We start from the raw sequence: 17,850 nt of genomic DNA on the forward strand, positions 1-17,850 counted from the left end.
AAATGAGGATTTCTCAAACTTATTACATTCAGAATATATGCGAAACAAATTAAAAATATATTTTTAATTTAAACACTGTCTCTGTAATTGTTCTAAACGTTTTTGGAATTCAATATGGATGGTGAAGTCCATCTGAAATGGCTACAGTATCAACCAGCACTGCATAAACACTACCATGAAAGTGCTTTATTAAACTAAAAGATTTTAATGGTAAAAAATAAGGTTGTTGTATTACCATGGTTACAATCTGATGTGACTAGTTTGATATTTTCTTTGTGTTTGAGCTTCAGTTTGTCCATAAACACACCTCAGGAATTAGTAACCAATTATCCCTGATTGCTTTAAGCTCCGCTGCCTTTGCAGTTAGTGGTGATACAAACATCCAACTTTAATTCTTCAACCAATAAGACCAAATCAAACATTGATTCATTGGTTTTTATTGTATTTTTTGACACAGTGTGAAAATAATGCACAAAAAAGCAGATATTTTCTATAAATCGTACAGAAGAGAATCTGCTGCTCAGTGTGTCACATTCACTACTAATAACGTCCTAGTAGGATTCCTCACATCACTGCAGCAGAAATGTTAGCATCTTCAGATGGATCTTTAAAAGGAGCCGCAGATTAAAAATAGTCATAGCTGCTGAAAAAAAGGCACAGATAGAAGAAATGTGTTTTTACAATCCTGAGACTGATCTGAAGTTTCTAGAAATAAACAGCAACATGGCTTCAAACATTCTCATAATCTGGACAGGAAGAGTTAAGACATTTAGCAGATCATGAGATATTGGTACTTTTTAGTTCAGACTGTAAAAGTGAAGATAGATAAGTAACGCACCATATTCAGATTTTCATTCCTGTCATGAGTTTTTATTAGTAATTAAACTATAAAAATACATTTCTGCATCTTATGACTACAATTTGGTATTTTATCAAATTGGCAAAAAGTCCTTGTTACCTGCAACGTCAAACAGGAAACATCTAAAACTGTAAATATGAAATGAAAAGCAGTGAAACGTTCATCAGCTCTCTGCGTGAATGAACAGTTTAAACTTCCTGCTGCTTTTGTGTTTCATTTGATTTGACACCTTTCCTTCCACACTGAAGAGTGTTTGCTGATGAAATTAGTGATTTTCCAGCGGGCAGGTCATTAGTAAGGATGGATCAAGCTAAAAATGAACAGATTCTGGTCAACTGCAAATTATCTACCTTCCTAAAATGACATGAAAAATCATAGTTTTTGTCTTTGTGATGAGCTGCTGCTAACTAAAGATCCAGTTTAAACTGGTTCTTTGCTGAGTTTATTGAGTTTCTGTGTGTTTAACCTGAGTAAAGCAGCAGCCAGTCGCCAAAAAACAGCTTCAGAGATAATTATCAAGGCTACTTTAAAAGGTAACATGCAGCCAATGAACAGACTGCATGAATGTAATGAATATGTAGTTCTCTGTTTAGCAGCTAAGTCTTTAACGGACCTCTTTATTAAACGAGCCTCTGCAGCCACTGAGTAACTGAAGCCGACTGGATTAATAATCCAGAGTTTCATCTCTGGTTCTAATCTGTCCTCAGCATCAACGGTCCACTTCCTGGTTCTGGTTACCAGGGGCGACCGACAGCGGCGGCAGGTCACCAGTCAGAGCCGAGTCCGACCCGGGTTTCAGTCGGGTTGGTTTCCATGGAAACGTCAGAGGCGAGAGTCGCAGGGCAGAGGTCTGAACGCCACCTCTGTGTTTTCCTCCATGATGATGTCGAAGCGGCACATCACCGGCCTGATGGCGGCAAAACGACAGAAAAACAGTTTCCTCTCAAACACAAAGACGGGAACTGATTCAGAACATAGAGAGATCACCCAAAGATCTTAGTTTGAATCATTTAACCTTCAGTTCCATATGCAGGATTTACTTTTAGAAGCTCTAGAGTTTATTTTAATCAGATGTTTTCTGATTCTCAAAAAACAAAAACAAAGCTAAGCTCCTCTACAGCTCAGGATATGACTGAGTATTAGGGCCTGGATAAGAATGTATTTGTTTATTACAAGAGTAAAGTCATAATGTTATGAAAATAGTCACAATAATTCCAGAATACAATATGATAATACCAGAATAAAGTCATATTATGGTGTGACTTTATTCATTGTTAGTTATATGACTTTATTAGTAATACCAGAAAAAAGTAATAATAATATGAGAATAAAGTCATATTAATGCCAGAATAGTTGTAAAAATTCCAAAATAAAATTGTGATAATACATGAATAAAGTCGTAAAAATGACATCATAATCCTTTCTTTGTTGTTTTATTGATTAAATCTTGTTGTACTTTTATCTGTTACTGGACTTGAAATCTGATTGGTTTTAAATTTAAGGCACAAAACTATCAGAATGATGTAAAAACAGTTTGAAACAAAGAGGGAAACTGAGAGAACTGAGCCAGAAGTCCAAAAATAAATCATAAAAAGTTTAAAACCATCAATTTAGATGATGAGTGTGGTGACCTCTGACCTGTCGGGTCGCTCCAGCGGAGTGAAGCGAATCCTCAGCAGCCTGATCTTGTAGCGAGGGCCGATGATGTTCCCGGTGTTGATCCTCATGGAGATCTTCTGGACGTTCTGCAGATCCTCGTCGAACTGGGCCAGCAGCCGAGTGGAGGTGTACTGCTCCAGTCGCTGCAGCTTACTGCCACAAACCAGGAATATTTAAACTAAATCAGAAAAACCAGGAATATTTAAACTAAATCAGAAAAACCAGGAATATTTAAACTAAATCAGAACAACCAGGAATATTTAAACTAAATCAGAAAAACCAGGAGTATTTAAACTAAATCGGAAAAACCTGAAATATTTCAACTAAATCAGAAAAACCAGGAATATTTAAACTAAATCGGAAACTCAGTTAAAATTAATACAGTTTATTGGCAGGGTCTGTAATTAATTAAACATATATTAATCAAACCAAACACAGATAAAATTAGCAACACTTTCAGAATAAAAACTTTTTTTCTGCTAAACTAGACGAGCAGAACACCAAATACATTCGTAGTTTTTAATCTGTTCTTTAACCATCAGATTGTTTCAAAGTGTTTTTCTATCCATTGAATCTGATCATTCATGGAGCTTCTTTGGAAATGTGACTTTGGTCTGTCCAATGCTAACATGTAGCATTAGCTGCTATGTTAGCATTGAGATGCTATTTTAGCATGAATAGGCGTCCAATCAGATCGTTCAGAGGCAGAAATTAACCCGCGCCTCCATCGCTGCTGTTAGCAGATGTCACTTGGACGTCAGATTTATGGGTGTACCAGGAACAAACAAATCCTGTTCAGGACTTCTATATGTTAAAAAAAAAGAAAAACAAAGTGATTAATTGGGTAAAAAACTTTAACGTGTTGAAATCTACCTAAGTAATTAATCAAAAGTCCTGGTGCTAGTTTTAATACCAACTTATTCCAAGTATCATTTTTAAAATTTGCTTTTAAATTGCCTGACATAGATTAAAAGTGGAGCAGCAAGAGCAAATGAGGTGGATTAGCAGAGCTGGCTAACAGCTGTCTTCAGTCAGAGGTCTTTGTGTATTTGCTGGGAGACTGACTGCTACTGGAGACCTTTGCTGCCCACAGAATCGCCACTCACAACAAATATTTGAAGATACCTGCATGATATGAGTTACAGCTGCTAAAACCTTTGAAATACTTTCAGGAATCCTGAAGAAGTTCTGGTCCAGACTAAAGGAAGTCCGGACCAGAACCAGGCGATCTGGATCAGGACTTTGCCAGCCTGGTGTTGTACCAGTCAGGAGTCGAACTCACTGGTCTATCTGGGCCTCTGTGAAGTTCCTGCCGCTGTGCAGGCGGATGTAGACGACCCCCCAGCGCAGGTACTGGTTCCAGGTCACCATGTCCACTCTGTAGCTCAGCTCTGCCCCCCACAGGACACACAGAGTATTACAGCACCTTCCAGGACGTATTTACTTCAGAACCAGGTTGGGGTGTGAAAACCTTAGCAGGACTCACTCTGGTAGGGCAGGGCGGCCGTGGTGCTGAAGAAGACTTTGGTCTGTCCCATCTTCACCAGAGCGTCTCTCCACTGGCTGATGTTGTAGCCTGCAGGCACAAACCAGGAATCAAATTATAATGGTTTTACCTGGGATTTAATGTAATAAATTAAATTTCTATAACAGAATGACACTAAAAATATGAGTGATATTGTTTTGGATTTATTTTTTGTCGTTAAGTTGGAAACTATGTGCTTTTTTCAATGTATCTCAATTTTAACAACACATAAAAAAGTATCCTTCTGCTAAAGCTTAATAAGAGTTTTCTAACTATTTGGGTGATTTTTTTTCAGTTTATTTGGTCAAGAAAATGTTTTTGTCCACTTACAGCAACAAAAATGAGAACTCTCCACAAAAACTCTCCATTAACCAAGTTTAACCAAGTTTCTATTGAGTAAAAAGTCACTGGATGTTTATGACAACATGTTAGGATCATGCTAGAAATTAAAAAAAATGAATAAAATGACAAGAATAAACTAGTAAAATTATGAGCTAAAAGTCTTATGAAAACAAACTTGTACGAGAATAAAGTCAAAAAAATACACATTAGCCAGGAGACCAACAAATTATTCCAAGAGGCCCAGTCATGAAGTGGTGGTTTGGAGGTGGTGAGGATGAACGCAGAGACCCAGGTGATGATGATTTAATAAGGAGAAGCTCAAACAGTCCAATGCAGGCGGCACAGCAGAGAGAATAGCACAGAGCTAAATACCGGTAGCAACTGATAGAGGACTGAAAAAACGAGAGCTGATGCCGACACAGTACTTAACCAGTTCTACTGAGACGACTGACGCTGACAAAGATGAGGACAAGAAACAGAGACAACAGGTGGACTTAAATACACACAGGTAATCAAGGGAACAAGACACACCTGGGAATAATCAGGGGCTGACAGGACAACACAGACTCACAGGGGAACAGAACGAAATAAACTCAGAAAAACCTAGAAATAAATACACAAAAAACTCAAATCCTCACAGGCACAAATGGCCCACGAGCCACACTTTGGACTCGCCTGGTTTAGACAGAAGCTGAGGTGTGTTTCTGTGTGTGTGTGTGTGTGTGCGTACCGAGCACAGGACAGGAAGCTGGCTTGAAGGCGTCACACTGCAGACACTGTCCATCCAGGAAGCGGCTGTAGGAGGAGCAGGGGTATCCAGTGAGCCGGCAGGTCCGGTTCAGGGCACACAGGAACAGGAACACGGAGCGCTGGTGGTCGCACACAAAGTACGATTTACCTGCAGGAGGACGAAGAGGAGCGGAGGAGGTGAGGGGTAATGATACCTGTGTGAGCCTGTGGGGGCGGAGCCAGAGGGTTTTACCTGAGAAGATGGTTTTGGGGCATCCTGGTTGGTCGATTCCACCGTTGGCGTAGAAATCAATGTGGCCGTGAGCTCCTCGGAGCCCGAACGCTGCCAGGAGGAAAAACTGATCAAATTCTGACTGTTTTTATTCAGTTATCAATTAATATGCAAACTGTTTATAAATAAGGGAGCTCCAATTTATTGGTCATGTGATTTATTGGTGCTGATTTCCTTAACTTTGAGAGATTGGTGATCGGCCGGTTCTTACATGCTAAGCTGATCTGATCTACTTCAGAAAAGGTGTAAAAATCATCAACTGTTCTGGTCTGCAGTGAGGAGTTTGACCATCAGGTCATGTCTGAATGTTTACAGCTAATAATAATCACCCCACTGTTGCCAACTTAGTGATTTCTTGCTAAATTTAGCAACATTTCAGAAAAAAAAAAAATCAATATTAGCCAAAATTGAAATTGGCTAAAGATCGGTAACCAGAAAACTGCAATCGGTGCAGCCACAGTTATAAACATTAGAATCGGAGCTTTAGCTCTAAGTTTTATCAGTTAGAATCAAAATGATGGGATTGATTCACAGCTTGGTGTCTTAGTGTCAGGACCAAATGAACCCTCAGCTCCGTTTCCACCAAACGCTGAGGTCAGTGTGTGATTCTCACAGTTCATGTCGGTGTGCAGAACGTCCACAAACATGGCGTCCGACGGGTCCAGCCGCTCCTCCGGGGTGGCGCTGGTGAACATCGGCCCGGCTGGGTCCAAACCTGCAGCACACACTAACGTCAGTCAGTCTACAGAACAGATTCAGGCTGACAGCCAATGAGACAAAGAAGACCTGTGAGGTCATCACACTACATTTTATTTAGTGGCATCCGAGTAAAGAGGTGGGGGAATGAAAATACATGCCAAACTTTTCAGAATGTTATGTAAAAAGTTCATTTTTAATAACTTTGTGTTGGATTGTTAGATAAAATCTCAATAAATAGATTAAAATATGTAACACGAATAAATATGAAAAGCTTATAAATACTTTTGCTAATTATTGTGTATTATTGTAAATACTACAGAAGACAGTAAGCAGACAGATAAATGCTGAGTATTTGTGACTGCAGGTCATTTTCATGGACAGACTGAATGACCTGAAGTCTTTCCTCTCGTCGTTGAGCCGTTAGCTTCTCTGGTTGGATGCTAACAGTTTTACCTGTGATGCGGCCGATCGCTCCCTTCAGGTTCGCTCCCACAAACCCGGCCAGGTGAGCTCCCAGGCTGACGCCGATGAGATGGATGGAGCTCAGAGAGGCGCCTTCCTCCTGCAGCGACACGTTCAAGCAGCATCAGGAGCTGACAGGCCAGAGAGCTAATCAGATAAAATTAGGTTTCTTTAGCGGGAACTTTCATTCTACCGATTAAACCCGTGGAGCGAAGCTCCAGCTGCAGCTCCTGTAGAGAAGTGTGACTGGATGTGGAGTCAGTGGAGTGATGGTGATGCGTTCACTGACTCAGACTGCTTCATAATTTCATAATCATAATTTTCAGATATTGTTTACGTCCTGATTACAGCGTCTGGCTTCTTCTGGTGCAGATTTATTAAGGATTTCTCACATTAATGACGTAAAATAAAACGTGACATGACGGTTCAGACTGCAGACACTTTAAAACAATCTGATTTAGTTTCACGTGTGGAAGAAAAACAGATTAGATGAAAATTATTAGGGGTCATACAGTATGAGGGTCGCTTTCACCTGCTGTGTGAATGTAGCTAATCTCACTCTTTGTGTTTATAGATTTGTCAGTTTTTTATTTATTTAAGAAAATCAGAGTTTAAAACAACAAAAACATTTTCTGGGTCTCCTTGTCAGCCTCTGAGCTGAAAGCATCCCGGTCCAGAACCTCTCGCTCTCATCTACTCAGGCTGTGTTAACAGAATGTGACCCAGGTCGGATTTTTCTGCCGCCTCACCTCCATGGTTCTGATGAAGCCCGTCAGGTTGAGCGCCGCCTCCCTGGTGTAGGTCACGGCGGTGAAGTAGTTGAGGTTGGCCGCTCCTCGGTTCCAGTCCACCACGATGACGTTCATGTCCTCCTGCTCGGCCAGCAGGCGCACGATGCGGTTGATCCAGATGGGCGGCGCCCCGGTGGGCCGGTAGCCGTGGATGACGAAGGCGGTGGGGCGCCGCAGGTCCAGGAGCGGCTGGGAGGACAGGCGGTGGTGGGCGACCTCACGGCCGCAGTCCGGGTTGGAGCGCGTGTAGAGCAGCAGGCGGACGTACAGGCTGGTCCCCATGAAGCAGTGGGACAGGTCCAGGTCCGTGAAGTTATCACAGGGCTCCTCGGTGCCGGACTCACCTGGACGGACATCATGGAGGTCAGGGGTCAAATGAAAATTAGAGCAACATCTGAGTCTGATCAAAAAGAAGATGAAGGATAATTCCACTACCTGTTGCTCTGTTTGGAAAATATTCTTCACTTTTTTGTATTTATATGTATTTATTTTAGTAATTGATTAATTTATTGATTATTCTGACAATTAATTTAAAAAATTGGTACATTCTGCAGAATTTTCATGTAACCACTCGTCTTTTTACACAGTTTTTTTTATTTTTTAAAACAAGTTTAAAAATAAAAATCCAACATTTTAGTTTAATTTATTAACTATCAGTAACTTCTTCATACAAGATAATAAATCTAAACAAAGAAACAAAGTCATGATTGTATAGATAAATAAAGATCTAAACTGTGGGAATTTAAAATAAATCCCATTAAAACATATGAAGTATGTTGAGTAATAATAAAAACATTTCCTCCACATAGAAACATTTCCAACCTCCTAAATGACCTAAATTGATTGTTTTTCCTATTGAACCTTGGATCCAGTTAAAATGTGCAGAGATAAAAAATCAGATGGTGATTTAAAGTGTGAATGGAGGGATCAAGTCTTTGCTGTTTCAGTGAGGGATCAGTTTAATAATCAGGATAAATATTCAGCCTATTTTAAGGATCTGAAGCCTCCTAATCTAATCTCACTTCATCATCCCAGAAGATTTAAATCAGGACATTTCTGTTTTTATGCCTCAGATGGCATTAAAACTAAATATACACTAAGTTGGATAAAAACCGCAAAGGAAACAAATATCAAAGCCTTCCTGTAGATGAGGAATTACTTTCAGGCTAATCGGATCAGGGAGTTATCTGTTAAGTGATCAGGGAAACCCGGGAGTCCCAGCGGATCCGATCACCACAGAATGTTCTTCCTGAGAGGATCGATGTGGCGCCAAACATTAAGCAACGTCTGCTGGCTTTAACTTTCAAACACAGAGAGATTAAAAAACTATACAACATTAGGGAATAATGTGGAAATAACAGTATTATGTCAGGATGTCAAATCAGCAGCTACATTAGAAACAGCTGATCAGCCACCCAAAGGGTTAAGACAACTGGAGAAGTCTCTGTCTGCTTCATGTTTAGATAAAAACCAGAAGAAAAAGTTAAGCTGGAGAAAAGTGTTTGAATGCTGATGCTGCCCTCTGTCTGCACACCAGGGAACTGCAACGCCATGTTCTAAGTTTAATGTAAAACAAAAATAAACTAATAAAAATAAAGCTAAAGAAGCTGAGATTATGTGAAGGCATCAAGCCGAACCTGACCTCACATCCAACATGGCTGCTGCAGTAAGATTTAAATTCTGACTGAATCTCTGTGAAACACTCGACTTTTTAGTGTTTGAGACAGAAAAATACATTTGTTATTGGTTTGTTTTACCAACAGAGATGCAGAAGAGTCAAAGGTTAATTTCTTTCTGACTTGGACATTTTTTAATTCCTGTCATTTGGTGCGTAGGAAACCAAACCATCTGGGGGTTTAACTTTAACACAGATCTATACTTTAACATTTGTTTATTAGGAATGAGAATTTTAATTGATTTGATGTTTTCAGCAAAGATAAAACCTGTTGGAACTTAGATCACGATGTGCGAGTTCCAACTTTTCATCTGTTTGAATTGTTGCCTGCTGATGCATTTGCTTAATAACTGGATGTTTGAACTTCCAGCTGTTGAGTTGAAATCAAATAAACTGGAGAAAACCCTGCAGTGTTCACACCAAACCTAAAATCCAATATGGCGGCTGCTCATAACCTAGTTTTACAGAGTTAAAGTTGTAGTAAAAAGTTGATTATTTTCACTTTTGATGGTTTGTATCACACACAATCAGCATAAATCATAATCAGTTTGGGAACATTATGAATGCATCAAACACTGAAATCACAGATGCTGAGAACAGATAAATGTGTGGATGAGCCAAAAGTTTCTCTGGCTGAAAAGAAACAAAACTGAAGTTATTACATTTGGACCTAAAGAGGAGCGATCTAGAGTTATAGATCTAGATTATAGATCTAGAGCCAACACACAGCATCAGTTATTACATCTGGAAACTAGAGATCAGGCTGAACTCTGACCTGAACCTTCAGAGTCACATAAAGACAGTCACAAAGTCGGCCTTCTATCACCTGAAGAATCTCAGGATTAGAGGCCTGCTGTCTCAGTGAGATCTAGAGAAACTCATCCATGCGTTTATCTTTAGCCGCATCAACTACGGCAACAGCGTCTGCCTAAAAAACTCAATCCTCCAGCTGCAGCTGATCCAGAACGCTGCTGTTGTTCCCACTAAAACAGGAAGATAGAGAACATCACCCAGTTCTACGGTCCTTCTACTGAGAGAAAAGACTTTAAACTACTATTATTAGTTTATAATTCACTGAATGGTTTAAAGATCTGCTGTTGTTGAACCAACCTTCCAGACCTCTCAGGTTTTCTGGTTCTGCTCTACATCCCAAGAACCAGAACCAAACATGAAGAAGCAGCTTTCAGCTTCTATGCACCACAAATCTGGAACAAACTTCCAGAAAACTGTGAAACAGCTGAAACACTGAGTGCCTTTAAGTCCAGACTTAAAACCCATCTGGTTATTGTTGCTTTTGATTCATAATAACAGTGATTGTATTTTTCATAACTAACTGTATTTTGTGTCTTGTGAAGCACTTTGAACTGCTTTGCTGCTAAAATGCTCTACATAAATAATGTTGACTTGTGTCTATTTGTAGTTGACGTGTATGGCTAAACCAAGTTACCATGGTAACTGAGCACTTGGCTCGGCGGTTTGTTGACGTTCAGGTGTAACATGATTAAACTGATTGTTGCGTCAGTCCCAATCGGATCCAAACCGAACATCTTGCTGTCCTCAGTGACCCTCGTTCCCAGCCTCGGTCTTTAGCAGCCAGCAGGTGAACAGCTGCACCATCTTCTCTGGGTTTGCTGAATTATTTGCTGCTCTAAATGAGACAAACGTTTTCCGAACCGCTGAGCCTCAGGTGGCGTTTCCTGCTCTACAAGTAGCACATATAAGTGAGACGGTGGCCTCAATAGGATCAAGCTGCTATAAAAAAACGCCTCATCCCGTCACCACCTGCGCCTTCATGGAGCCAGCCGCTGATTACAGCTGCCTGTTGAATAATGAGGCTGGGGTCAGAGGTCAGCGGGGGTCCAGACACAAACAAACCGTCTGATTCCCGACAGATGGAGACGCCTGTAAATAATCTGTTCCTGCTAAGCCTTCCTTCTTCATGCTCCACTTTTATCAGCAGTTTGTTGTTTTCCTGTTGAATCAACAGGAGATCAGCCTGAAGGATGGAAGCTGCGGCGAGCAGCAAGTCTGTCAGGGAGCTGGTGGAGTTTCCTACCTTTGCAGAGGAAGAGGAGTCCCAGCAGAGCCAGCAGGCTGCGGAGCGACATCTTTCCTTCAGCTTCAGAAACGGTCTGGACCCAGACTGACAGGGCGGCTGGACGGATCAGGAGGGAGGGAAGGGGGCGGAGCCTCACGCAGGGAACGCTTTCTAGAAGAGGAGGTGGAGGAAGACGAGTGATTTATCCAAACCAGGAGAAGAAGAACGAGGGAGAACTTTCCACACATGAGGGAGAAATCAGAGCTTAATCACTGTGGGGTGAAACATGAACTGATTACTTCACCTGTTGGACATTCTGACACATTTTGTCCTATTAATGGGTCTGATTACTTTAAAACTAGTTCAGGTTATTTCTGACTGTCGGAGCTGAATGAACAAATAGCAACTGAAACAGAGCTTTATTAAAATGTGCAGTAATTAAAATGTGATCAAAGCATTGAGAACCTTTATATGAAGCAGGATCAATAATATTTTAGATACTGGTTGTGTTTTTAATTTAACATCAGCTGCCAGACCAGCTTTGTTTAGAAATGTTGTTAGAGATTATTAATAAAGAAACTTAAGAGGTTTTTATTGCAGCATATATTTTAAGTTTATTGGAGCAAACCAAATTTATAAGGGAATCTGATAAACAGCCTGATCTGGGTTGACATAAAGGCTGTGATGGTTATTAATAGCTGCAGAGATGCGCCGCACCCAGCCGCTCCTCCCTGCACATCCAGCACAAACACATGTAATTTACCTCGAACAGAGAGCCGAGGTTAGACTGAACCTCAGTAATGTTAGACTGAACCTCAGTAATGTTAGACTGAACCTCAGTAATGTTAGACTGAACGTTGTAACCGTGCAATCAGAGCTGGATGCAAATGAAAGTGGAGCCTGAGCGACAGAGGAGAGTTTCTGCAACCAACTTCAGATTTAGTCTCATTTCATGATCATTTTTTATTGAATCATATAAAATGATTTCCTCATCTGTTTAGTGGTGGCATGAATTATTGAGGCAATTTAAGATTTAATTTTGTGCTGGGGGTTTAATAATAAGCCCTTATTTAGACAATTATATTTTTGTTCATCTAAGTTTGAAAAGAAAGAAACAAAATCTGCCTGGAAAACTGGACTAAAATACCACAAAACATAATTTTAATATTTTGACCAGATAAAAATGGATTTTTTATTATACATTACACTGCAAAAAAACAGTGTAACTTTAGTCTAGTTTCTTAGTACACTTTAAATAAGAGAAAAGTATCTCACAAGTAACTTTTCATCAATATTAAAGAGTTACTGACTTAAAAAAGCTTCTATGTTTTGATGAAAAGTTACTTGTAAGTTAGTTTATTTCAAGAGTAATAAGATATTATAAAGTAGACTAAAGTTACTTGGTGAGATTTTGTGTTTTTGCAGTGAACTGATTGTTGCTGGTTCTGTCTGCTTTAGAGACGTTTCTGCATCCTGATGTCAGCCCTTCTGAGTGTCCAGGTTAAAGGTCACTGATAGGCCACAGTGTTCAGATCACCTAAAGAGCTTACCTTTCTAAGCCACGCCCCCTCACTTGTCACCTGACCTGGCTGCTTACAGGTCAAAGTGGATTTCCTGATGAGATCATAGATCAGACTCTGATCTCCCTCAGGCTGTTTGTTCTCTGCTCTCCTCTGATGCAGCATCAGGTTGAAACATCCAGATCTGAGATCCAACCGGACAGGTGAGGAGGTTTGGTCAGCTGGTCAGGATGCTGCCAGATGGCTGCTGGGGGAGGTCGCCTGGGGTCGCCACTCTGGGAGGAGATCCAGACCATTTATCCCTTCAAACCGTAAAACATTTAGGATCCCAGAGGAGCAGAATGTGAGCCAGGTCCCAGAAGGAAGCTGGAAAACAGAAGAACTTTCTCAGGGTTCAGTTCTTTACATGAACACTGAGGATGAGGAAGGACAAGATGGAGAGACAGATGGATGGATGGATGGATGAACAGATGGATGGACAGATGGATGAACAGATGGATTGATGGATGGATGGGTAACTTATTCTCCTAATCTTCTGTTGTGAATGCTCTTCTCATTCTGTTGCCATGGTGACCATCTCGTTAATTAAAACGAGTTTAATTAAATCAGTTAAACTCTTTTAACTGATTTAATTAAAGGATTTCTTGGTGAATTTTTCCCAGAATTAAACCTGCTGGACGTTTGAGTCTAAACTTAAACTGCTGAGATTATTTATAAACTTTAAAAGTCTGTAAAATCAAAGTTTTTACTGTTTCAACTAAACAAGTTTTATATTTTCACTGGAAAAAAAACACAGGCAAGTAAAACACCTTTAACTTTTTAGAGTTAAGGAACACTGAAACATCCATGGAATAATTTGCAAACACTTCTGGTTTTATTAAATATGAAAATGTGATAATTTAAAAAACATCTGAGCAGACAGACGGACGTCCTGAGAGCTCAGATTGGTCTGGTTCTGTTTAGCAGCAACTCTTGTCTCTCTGGGTCGGATAACTCAGCGGTATCTGCTGCGTCTTGGTTTTACTGGATCTCTGTGGGGACGATCCAGACCACGATGGAGGCGCCGCTGTCCACAGACGCCAGCGTCTGCAGGTATCTGAGGTGCAGAGCCACCGGCGACAGTTCGGACGCCGCCACCCTTAAAGTACGAGATGCCTTCACTTCCCCTTCAGCCACGATCATCTGAAACACAGAGATGCTTACAAAACCAACACAAACATCACAAATAATCCAACTTTCAGCATGACAACAACTCCACACATAGAAATATCAGACATTTGAGTTTAACAAAATGTGAATAAGTTCATTATTTAGTATAAAATTCTCATTGTTCCCTTTAGTTACTGATATTAATGAGGAATAAAAACTTTCCATTCCACTCAGAAAAACAAAAACAACAGAAACTGAAAGAAAAAAACTCATTTGATGAACTGAAACTAATGGCAAAGAAACAAGAAACAGGGGTGGCCAAAGTGTGGCCTGTGGTCCATTCGTGGGGCTTGAAATGATTTTGTTTGGCCCACAACCGCAAGTCATGAACGGCAAAAATCTGGCAAACAACAAAACAATTAATGACCCAAAAAATGTGGAAATGATCTGTTTTTCTTTTAATAAGGCAGCAGGTCAAAGCCACAGTTTCTGTGTGGCGCTGCTCTGTGCTACTCTGAAGCTAGCAGAGGCTGTCATGAATGTTAAGGCTAGTTAGCATAGCCTTTGCTAGGCTGATGGCAGATAAACAGTTTTCTAACAGTAAGCTGGCATATTAATAAGCGCGTACATGAGATTGATTTACAGCACTAAGACCCGCCTCCTGGCTCTGATTGGTTGTTTTTGCATTTCTTCAGTATTTCAGGGAGGTCAAACAAATATGTAAAACCTATTTTTTAAAGTTTCATGCTGCAGCTTTCAGGTAACAGTGAGTGTCGTGGTGAACAGGGTAGGTGCTGTTACTGCAGCGGTACCATCGCCCGGGCCGTCCTCTCAGCCTCGGCCTCTGAGGCCAGGCAGCGCTGCAGGCTGTTGGGAAGCCTCAGATCTCTGAGCTCCACTCGCTGCACCTGAACGCCCCACGGCCTGGAGCTGGTGTGCAGCGCCTCCTGCAGTACGTGAAGCAGCAGAATCATTTTTAACCCTGATGCAGAGCTGAACTGTGGCAGCTTGGCTGCGTCTGACCTCCATTCTCGTGGCTATGCGGGGCCGCTGCGTCAGCAGGTCTGTCAGCGTGTGAGCGCCCAGCGCCGCCCTGAGGCTCGCCTGAACCAGCAAGTGTGTGGCGTCACAGCCATTCTGCACCCGGGTGAACCACAGGGTGGGATCCACCACGCGGTAAAACACCACCGCGTCCACCAGTAACGGGACGCTGTCTGCTGTTAGAACCTGCAGGAAGGAGGAGGAAACGTCTGACATGACCTTCAGGTTTTACCACAGACGGTCACAGCCAGTGAACAAGAGAAACAATAAATGGCCAAGGAGAAATAAATCTAAACCAAAATGTTGACATTCATTTAATGTATTTTCAAATTCTCTGATGCCAAAATTTGTAAATTTAAAAATCTTTACATCATTAAAGACAGAATTTTAAACAGTATTTAAATCATTAAGATATTTTCTGACATTATAAAGTCAGACATTTGCAAGAAAAAGTGGCATAACTCCTCAGAATTAGACGGTGAATGATGGAGAAGCATATCTGGATCTTTTCCAGAATGGAAATGGTACATCTGGGATCATTTCCTGGATCAGAAATGTTCCTGGACCAGAGCATTTTCAAGGTCCGGACTCACCATAAAGCCTCGAGCAGGACCCAGAAAAACCACCGGAGACGGTGAAGAAGACGCTGCAACATGGATGCATCGAGTCTGGATCAGAAGATGTTCTTTTAATATAAAATGTCAGAGAGTATCCTAGTTTAATATTATAAATGTTTGCTTTTAATAATGGAAAACTGTACATTTTTACTTGCAAATGTATGACCTTTAAACAGAAACATTACATATTTTTATGAAAATGTTTCAACAGAAACGTGCTCCTCCCTGACCAATTATTTGTTTCTTTTATTGAAAATTAAATACGTAGGAAGTTTAATTCATAAGACATGTTGCAGTTTTTCTAAGGATTTCAGTGCAGATATAGTTTGCATTTAGAAGGTGTTGCATGCTGAACAGAAATGTAGCTGAAATACTGAGGAAAAGTGAAGTTCAAGAATAAAATTAACCTTATCCCAACTTATAATCTGTTTGACACAAACACATTTTACATGTAACTGTAAATAAATGCATGCAGCAGTAACTGTTTAATGAGCAGAGACCTGTTGAGGGCAGAGGTAGGCAGAGAAAGTTCGAAGGTCAACCTTCTGAACGTCGTCCAACCAGGGAATGAACCAGATTAAACCTGCAGGTCCAGAGTCGGAAAAAACCAACAACATTCACAATATTACAGCAGGAGACGGAATAAAAATATGTTTTACAGCCTCAGAGAAGAGCTTTCCTGTTCAGAGTCTTAAAATGTCAGCGTAATAAATGTATTCATTAGTATAATAATTAAAAACAAAACGACTGCAGTTTGAGTTTGACAGAAAAAGATACCAGGTCCTTTCGCTGGTCCTTTAACGACCCGGCCCAGTCTGAAGATGACAGCCCTCTCATACTCCAGGATAACCTGCACCACAGACACAATGCATCAGTTAAAACACTGATTCAGAAAAGATACTCTTACTTATAAATGATTTAAAACAAAAATCATGATGGCTGCATGATGGTGCAGTTGGTAGTCATTGTACTCTGCAGCAAGATTTTGAAATAAATCTGATTAAAAACCTTAAAAACACACTAATCTCATGATTTAAGAGAAAATGTCATTACTGTAAAATAATCCTTTCTAGACTGTGTAGTGTTCAAGCTAGACATCATATATTGTAGTGAAAAATCCAAACAAAGTCTAAAAACTATTCCGCTTATTTTTTAAATAATTTGAAAGTTAAAACCAAACTGGATATATTTTAGGAGAATCGCCATAAAATAATTGTGACCAGGTTTAACTTATCTACATGGTGTAGAGATGGCAATGGACCCCGTATCAGGTTGCTTAGAGCCAAAAAAACACATCTTCCTAAAATATTAAAGGTTGCAAGTATATAAAATAGTGTTTTATGGAAACTGTCATTAGTGTAAAATATTAAAGCAAAGGTCTGACCTGTGTAGGTTGTGTGTGATTTTTTTAAAAGTTTCTTTATTTTCAGATCTCATGTTCTTTATTGCCAAATTCTGTCCATACTTGGGTCTGTCCAAACAGTGAGAATTATATAATTTATGTTTAAACAGACTGTTACAAAATGATCCAGTTCATGTTTGACCATTTAAGTGTTTTATATTTATAACTAAAGCGAACAGAGAAGGTGGTCCGGGCCAGCTGACCGGAGGGCGGCAGCCATCTTTAACCGGGTGCTTCCGTTTGCTTTTGCGTTACCTGAACACAGCTCCACGCTGTCAAGGGGAAGGTGAGGAGGATGAAGAGCACCGACAGGAACGTCAGCACCGCCCCCAAAACACCGCCCTGCCTCACTTCTCCACCTGCACACACCAACAGAGGCAGTTAAACCAGCTTCACCTTCAGCTAATCACGGTAAAATCCCGCTAACGGCTAAATGTAGCGACCTGTTCCATGATCGGAACCACCAGCAACTCCAACCTTGTTGTAAACACCGGTCATTATCCTTCAGACTCCTGATAAATATGTCTGTTTCAACACAGAGTTTCACTAAAAACAACTGGAAATGTGTCCTCAATGTTAACCATGATAAACGTCTTATTATATTACACTTAAATTAAATAGTTTTCAATAAAGTTTTCGCAAGTTTTGCGTTTGCCCCGCCCCCACGGGATGTAGACGGCGAGCTGTCGCTTAGCAACCGGAGGATGCGCCCTCAGACCCGTGGGCGCCCTCTTCAGGTCACAAGAAGAAGTTACGGTAATTACTATTTACTTTATTCTACCTAAGGGAAACGTTTAGATTTTTTTCGTTCTTATTTAGGGCTTAGTTTCTCAGTAAATGACACAACACTAACTTAATAAAACATTTTATTTTATCTTAGAATAAAATAAATGGAAATACAGCAAATTAAGAATAATAATAATAAAAAGCAAACCTGCAAAGTTTAGAAAATGTTTAACAAAACTCAATTGTTCCAAATTAGTTAAAGAAATACAAAGGAAACCGTCTGCAGCTCCTCCAGAGCGCCGCTCTCCTGGGTAACGTGAACCC

General features: G+C 40.4%; 3 protein-coding genes and 1 long non-coding RNA gene across 4 annotated transcripts in view; 2 read left to right on the forward strand and 2 right to left on the reverse strand.

Annotated features, from left to right (window-relative positions):
• Positions 1 to 421: 421 nt before the first annotated feature.
• lipib (lipase, member Ib) lies at positions 422 to 12,017 on the reverse strand. The gene is made up of 10 exons (XM_015021792.1): positions 11,090 to 12,017; positions 7,317 to 7,702; positions 6,559 to 6,667; positions 6,020 to 6,121; positions 5,368 to 5,457; positions 5,116 to 5,283; positions 4,005 to 4,094; positions 3,801 to 3,909; positions 2,498 to 2,671; positions 422 to 1,766 (listed from the first exon to the last, which is right to left on the reverse strand). The coding sequence occupies exons 1-10, from the start codon at positions 11,139 to 11,141 to the stop codon at positions 1,682 to 1,684; spliced, it is 1,365 nt and encodes a 454-aa protein (XP_014877278.1). The 5' UTR covers positions 11,142 to 12,017; the 3' UTR covers positions 422 to 1,681.
• Positions 10,479 to 11,659, forward strand: LOC106939402 (uncharacterized). Its single transcript, XR_001422832.1, has 2 exons — positions 10,479 to 10,937; positions 11,021 to 11,659. It is a non-coding gene; the product is annotated as an uncharacterized LOC106939402 (long non-coding RNA).
• A 1,426-nt stretch (positions 12,018 to 13,443) lies between the features above and the next one.
• LOC106939397 (erythrocyte band 7 integral membrane protein-like) lies at positions 13,444 to 17,469 on the reverse strand. The gene is made up of 7 exons (XM_015021786.1): positions 17,244 to 17,469; positions 17,056 to 17,159; positions 16,176 to 16,248; positions 15,899 to 15,981; positions 14,764 to 14,967; positions 14,553 to 14,687; positions 13,444 to 13,773 (listed from the first exon to the last, which is right to left on the reverse strand). Exons 1-7 carry the CDS (start codon positions 17,296 to 17,298, stop codon positions 13,612 to 13,614), a joined length of 816 nt encoding a protein of 271 aa, XP_014877272.1. The 5' UTR covers positions 17,299 to 17,469; the 3' UTR covers positions 13,444 to 13,611.
• LOC106939399 (SH2 domain-containing protein 1B) overlaps positions 17,094 to 17,850 on the forward strand; it is a 22,482-nt gene continuing 21,725 nt past the window's right edge. Inside the window, exon 1 of the mRNA XM_015021789.1 lies at positions 17,094 to 17,211. The gene's annotated coding sequence lies outside the window, so the exon portion shown is untranslated. The remainder of the gene's footprint in view (positions 17,212 to 17,850) is intronic.

The sequence above is a fragment of the Poecilia latipinna genome, unplaced genomic scaffold (assembly GCF_001443285.1).
Source record: "Poecilia latipinna isolate Pla-1442-1.1 unplaced genomic scaffold, P_latipinna-1.0 Scaffold2857, whole genome shotgun sequence".
Lineage (NCBI taxonomy): Eukaryota > Metazoa > Chordata > Actinopteri > Cyprinodontiformes > Poeciliidae > Poecilia > Poecilia latipinna.

Bases quoted from the DNA above. Each gene is read 5' to 3' on its own strand.
- LOC106939397 (XM_015021786.1), bottom strand. From the start codon at position 17,298: ATGACCGGTGTTTACAACAAGGTTGGAGTTGCTGGTGGTTCCGATCAT. The intron at 14,968-15,898 runs GTCTCTGCTCAT...TCCTTCCTGCAG, and splicing joins CCTACCTCTGCCCTCAACAG to GTTCTAACAGCAGACAGCGT. The intron at 13,774-14,552 runs GTACCGCTGCAG...TCTGTGTTTCAG, and splicing joins AGAGGACGGCCCGGGCGATG to ATGATCGTGGCTGAAGGGGA.
- lipib (XM_015021792.1), bottom strand. From the start codon at position 11,141: ATGTCGCTCCGCAGCCTGCTGGCTCTGCTGGGACTCCTCTTCCTCTGC. The intron at 6,668-7,316 runs GTGAGGCGGCAG...GTGTCGCTGCAG, and splicing joins GCTTCATCAGAACCATGGAG to GAGGAAGGCGCCTCTCTGAG. The intron at 3,910-4,004 runs GTGAGTCCTGCT...TGTGGGGGGCAG, and splicing joins GGCCGCCCTGCCCTACCAGA to AGCTGAGCTACAGAGTGGAC.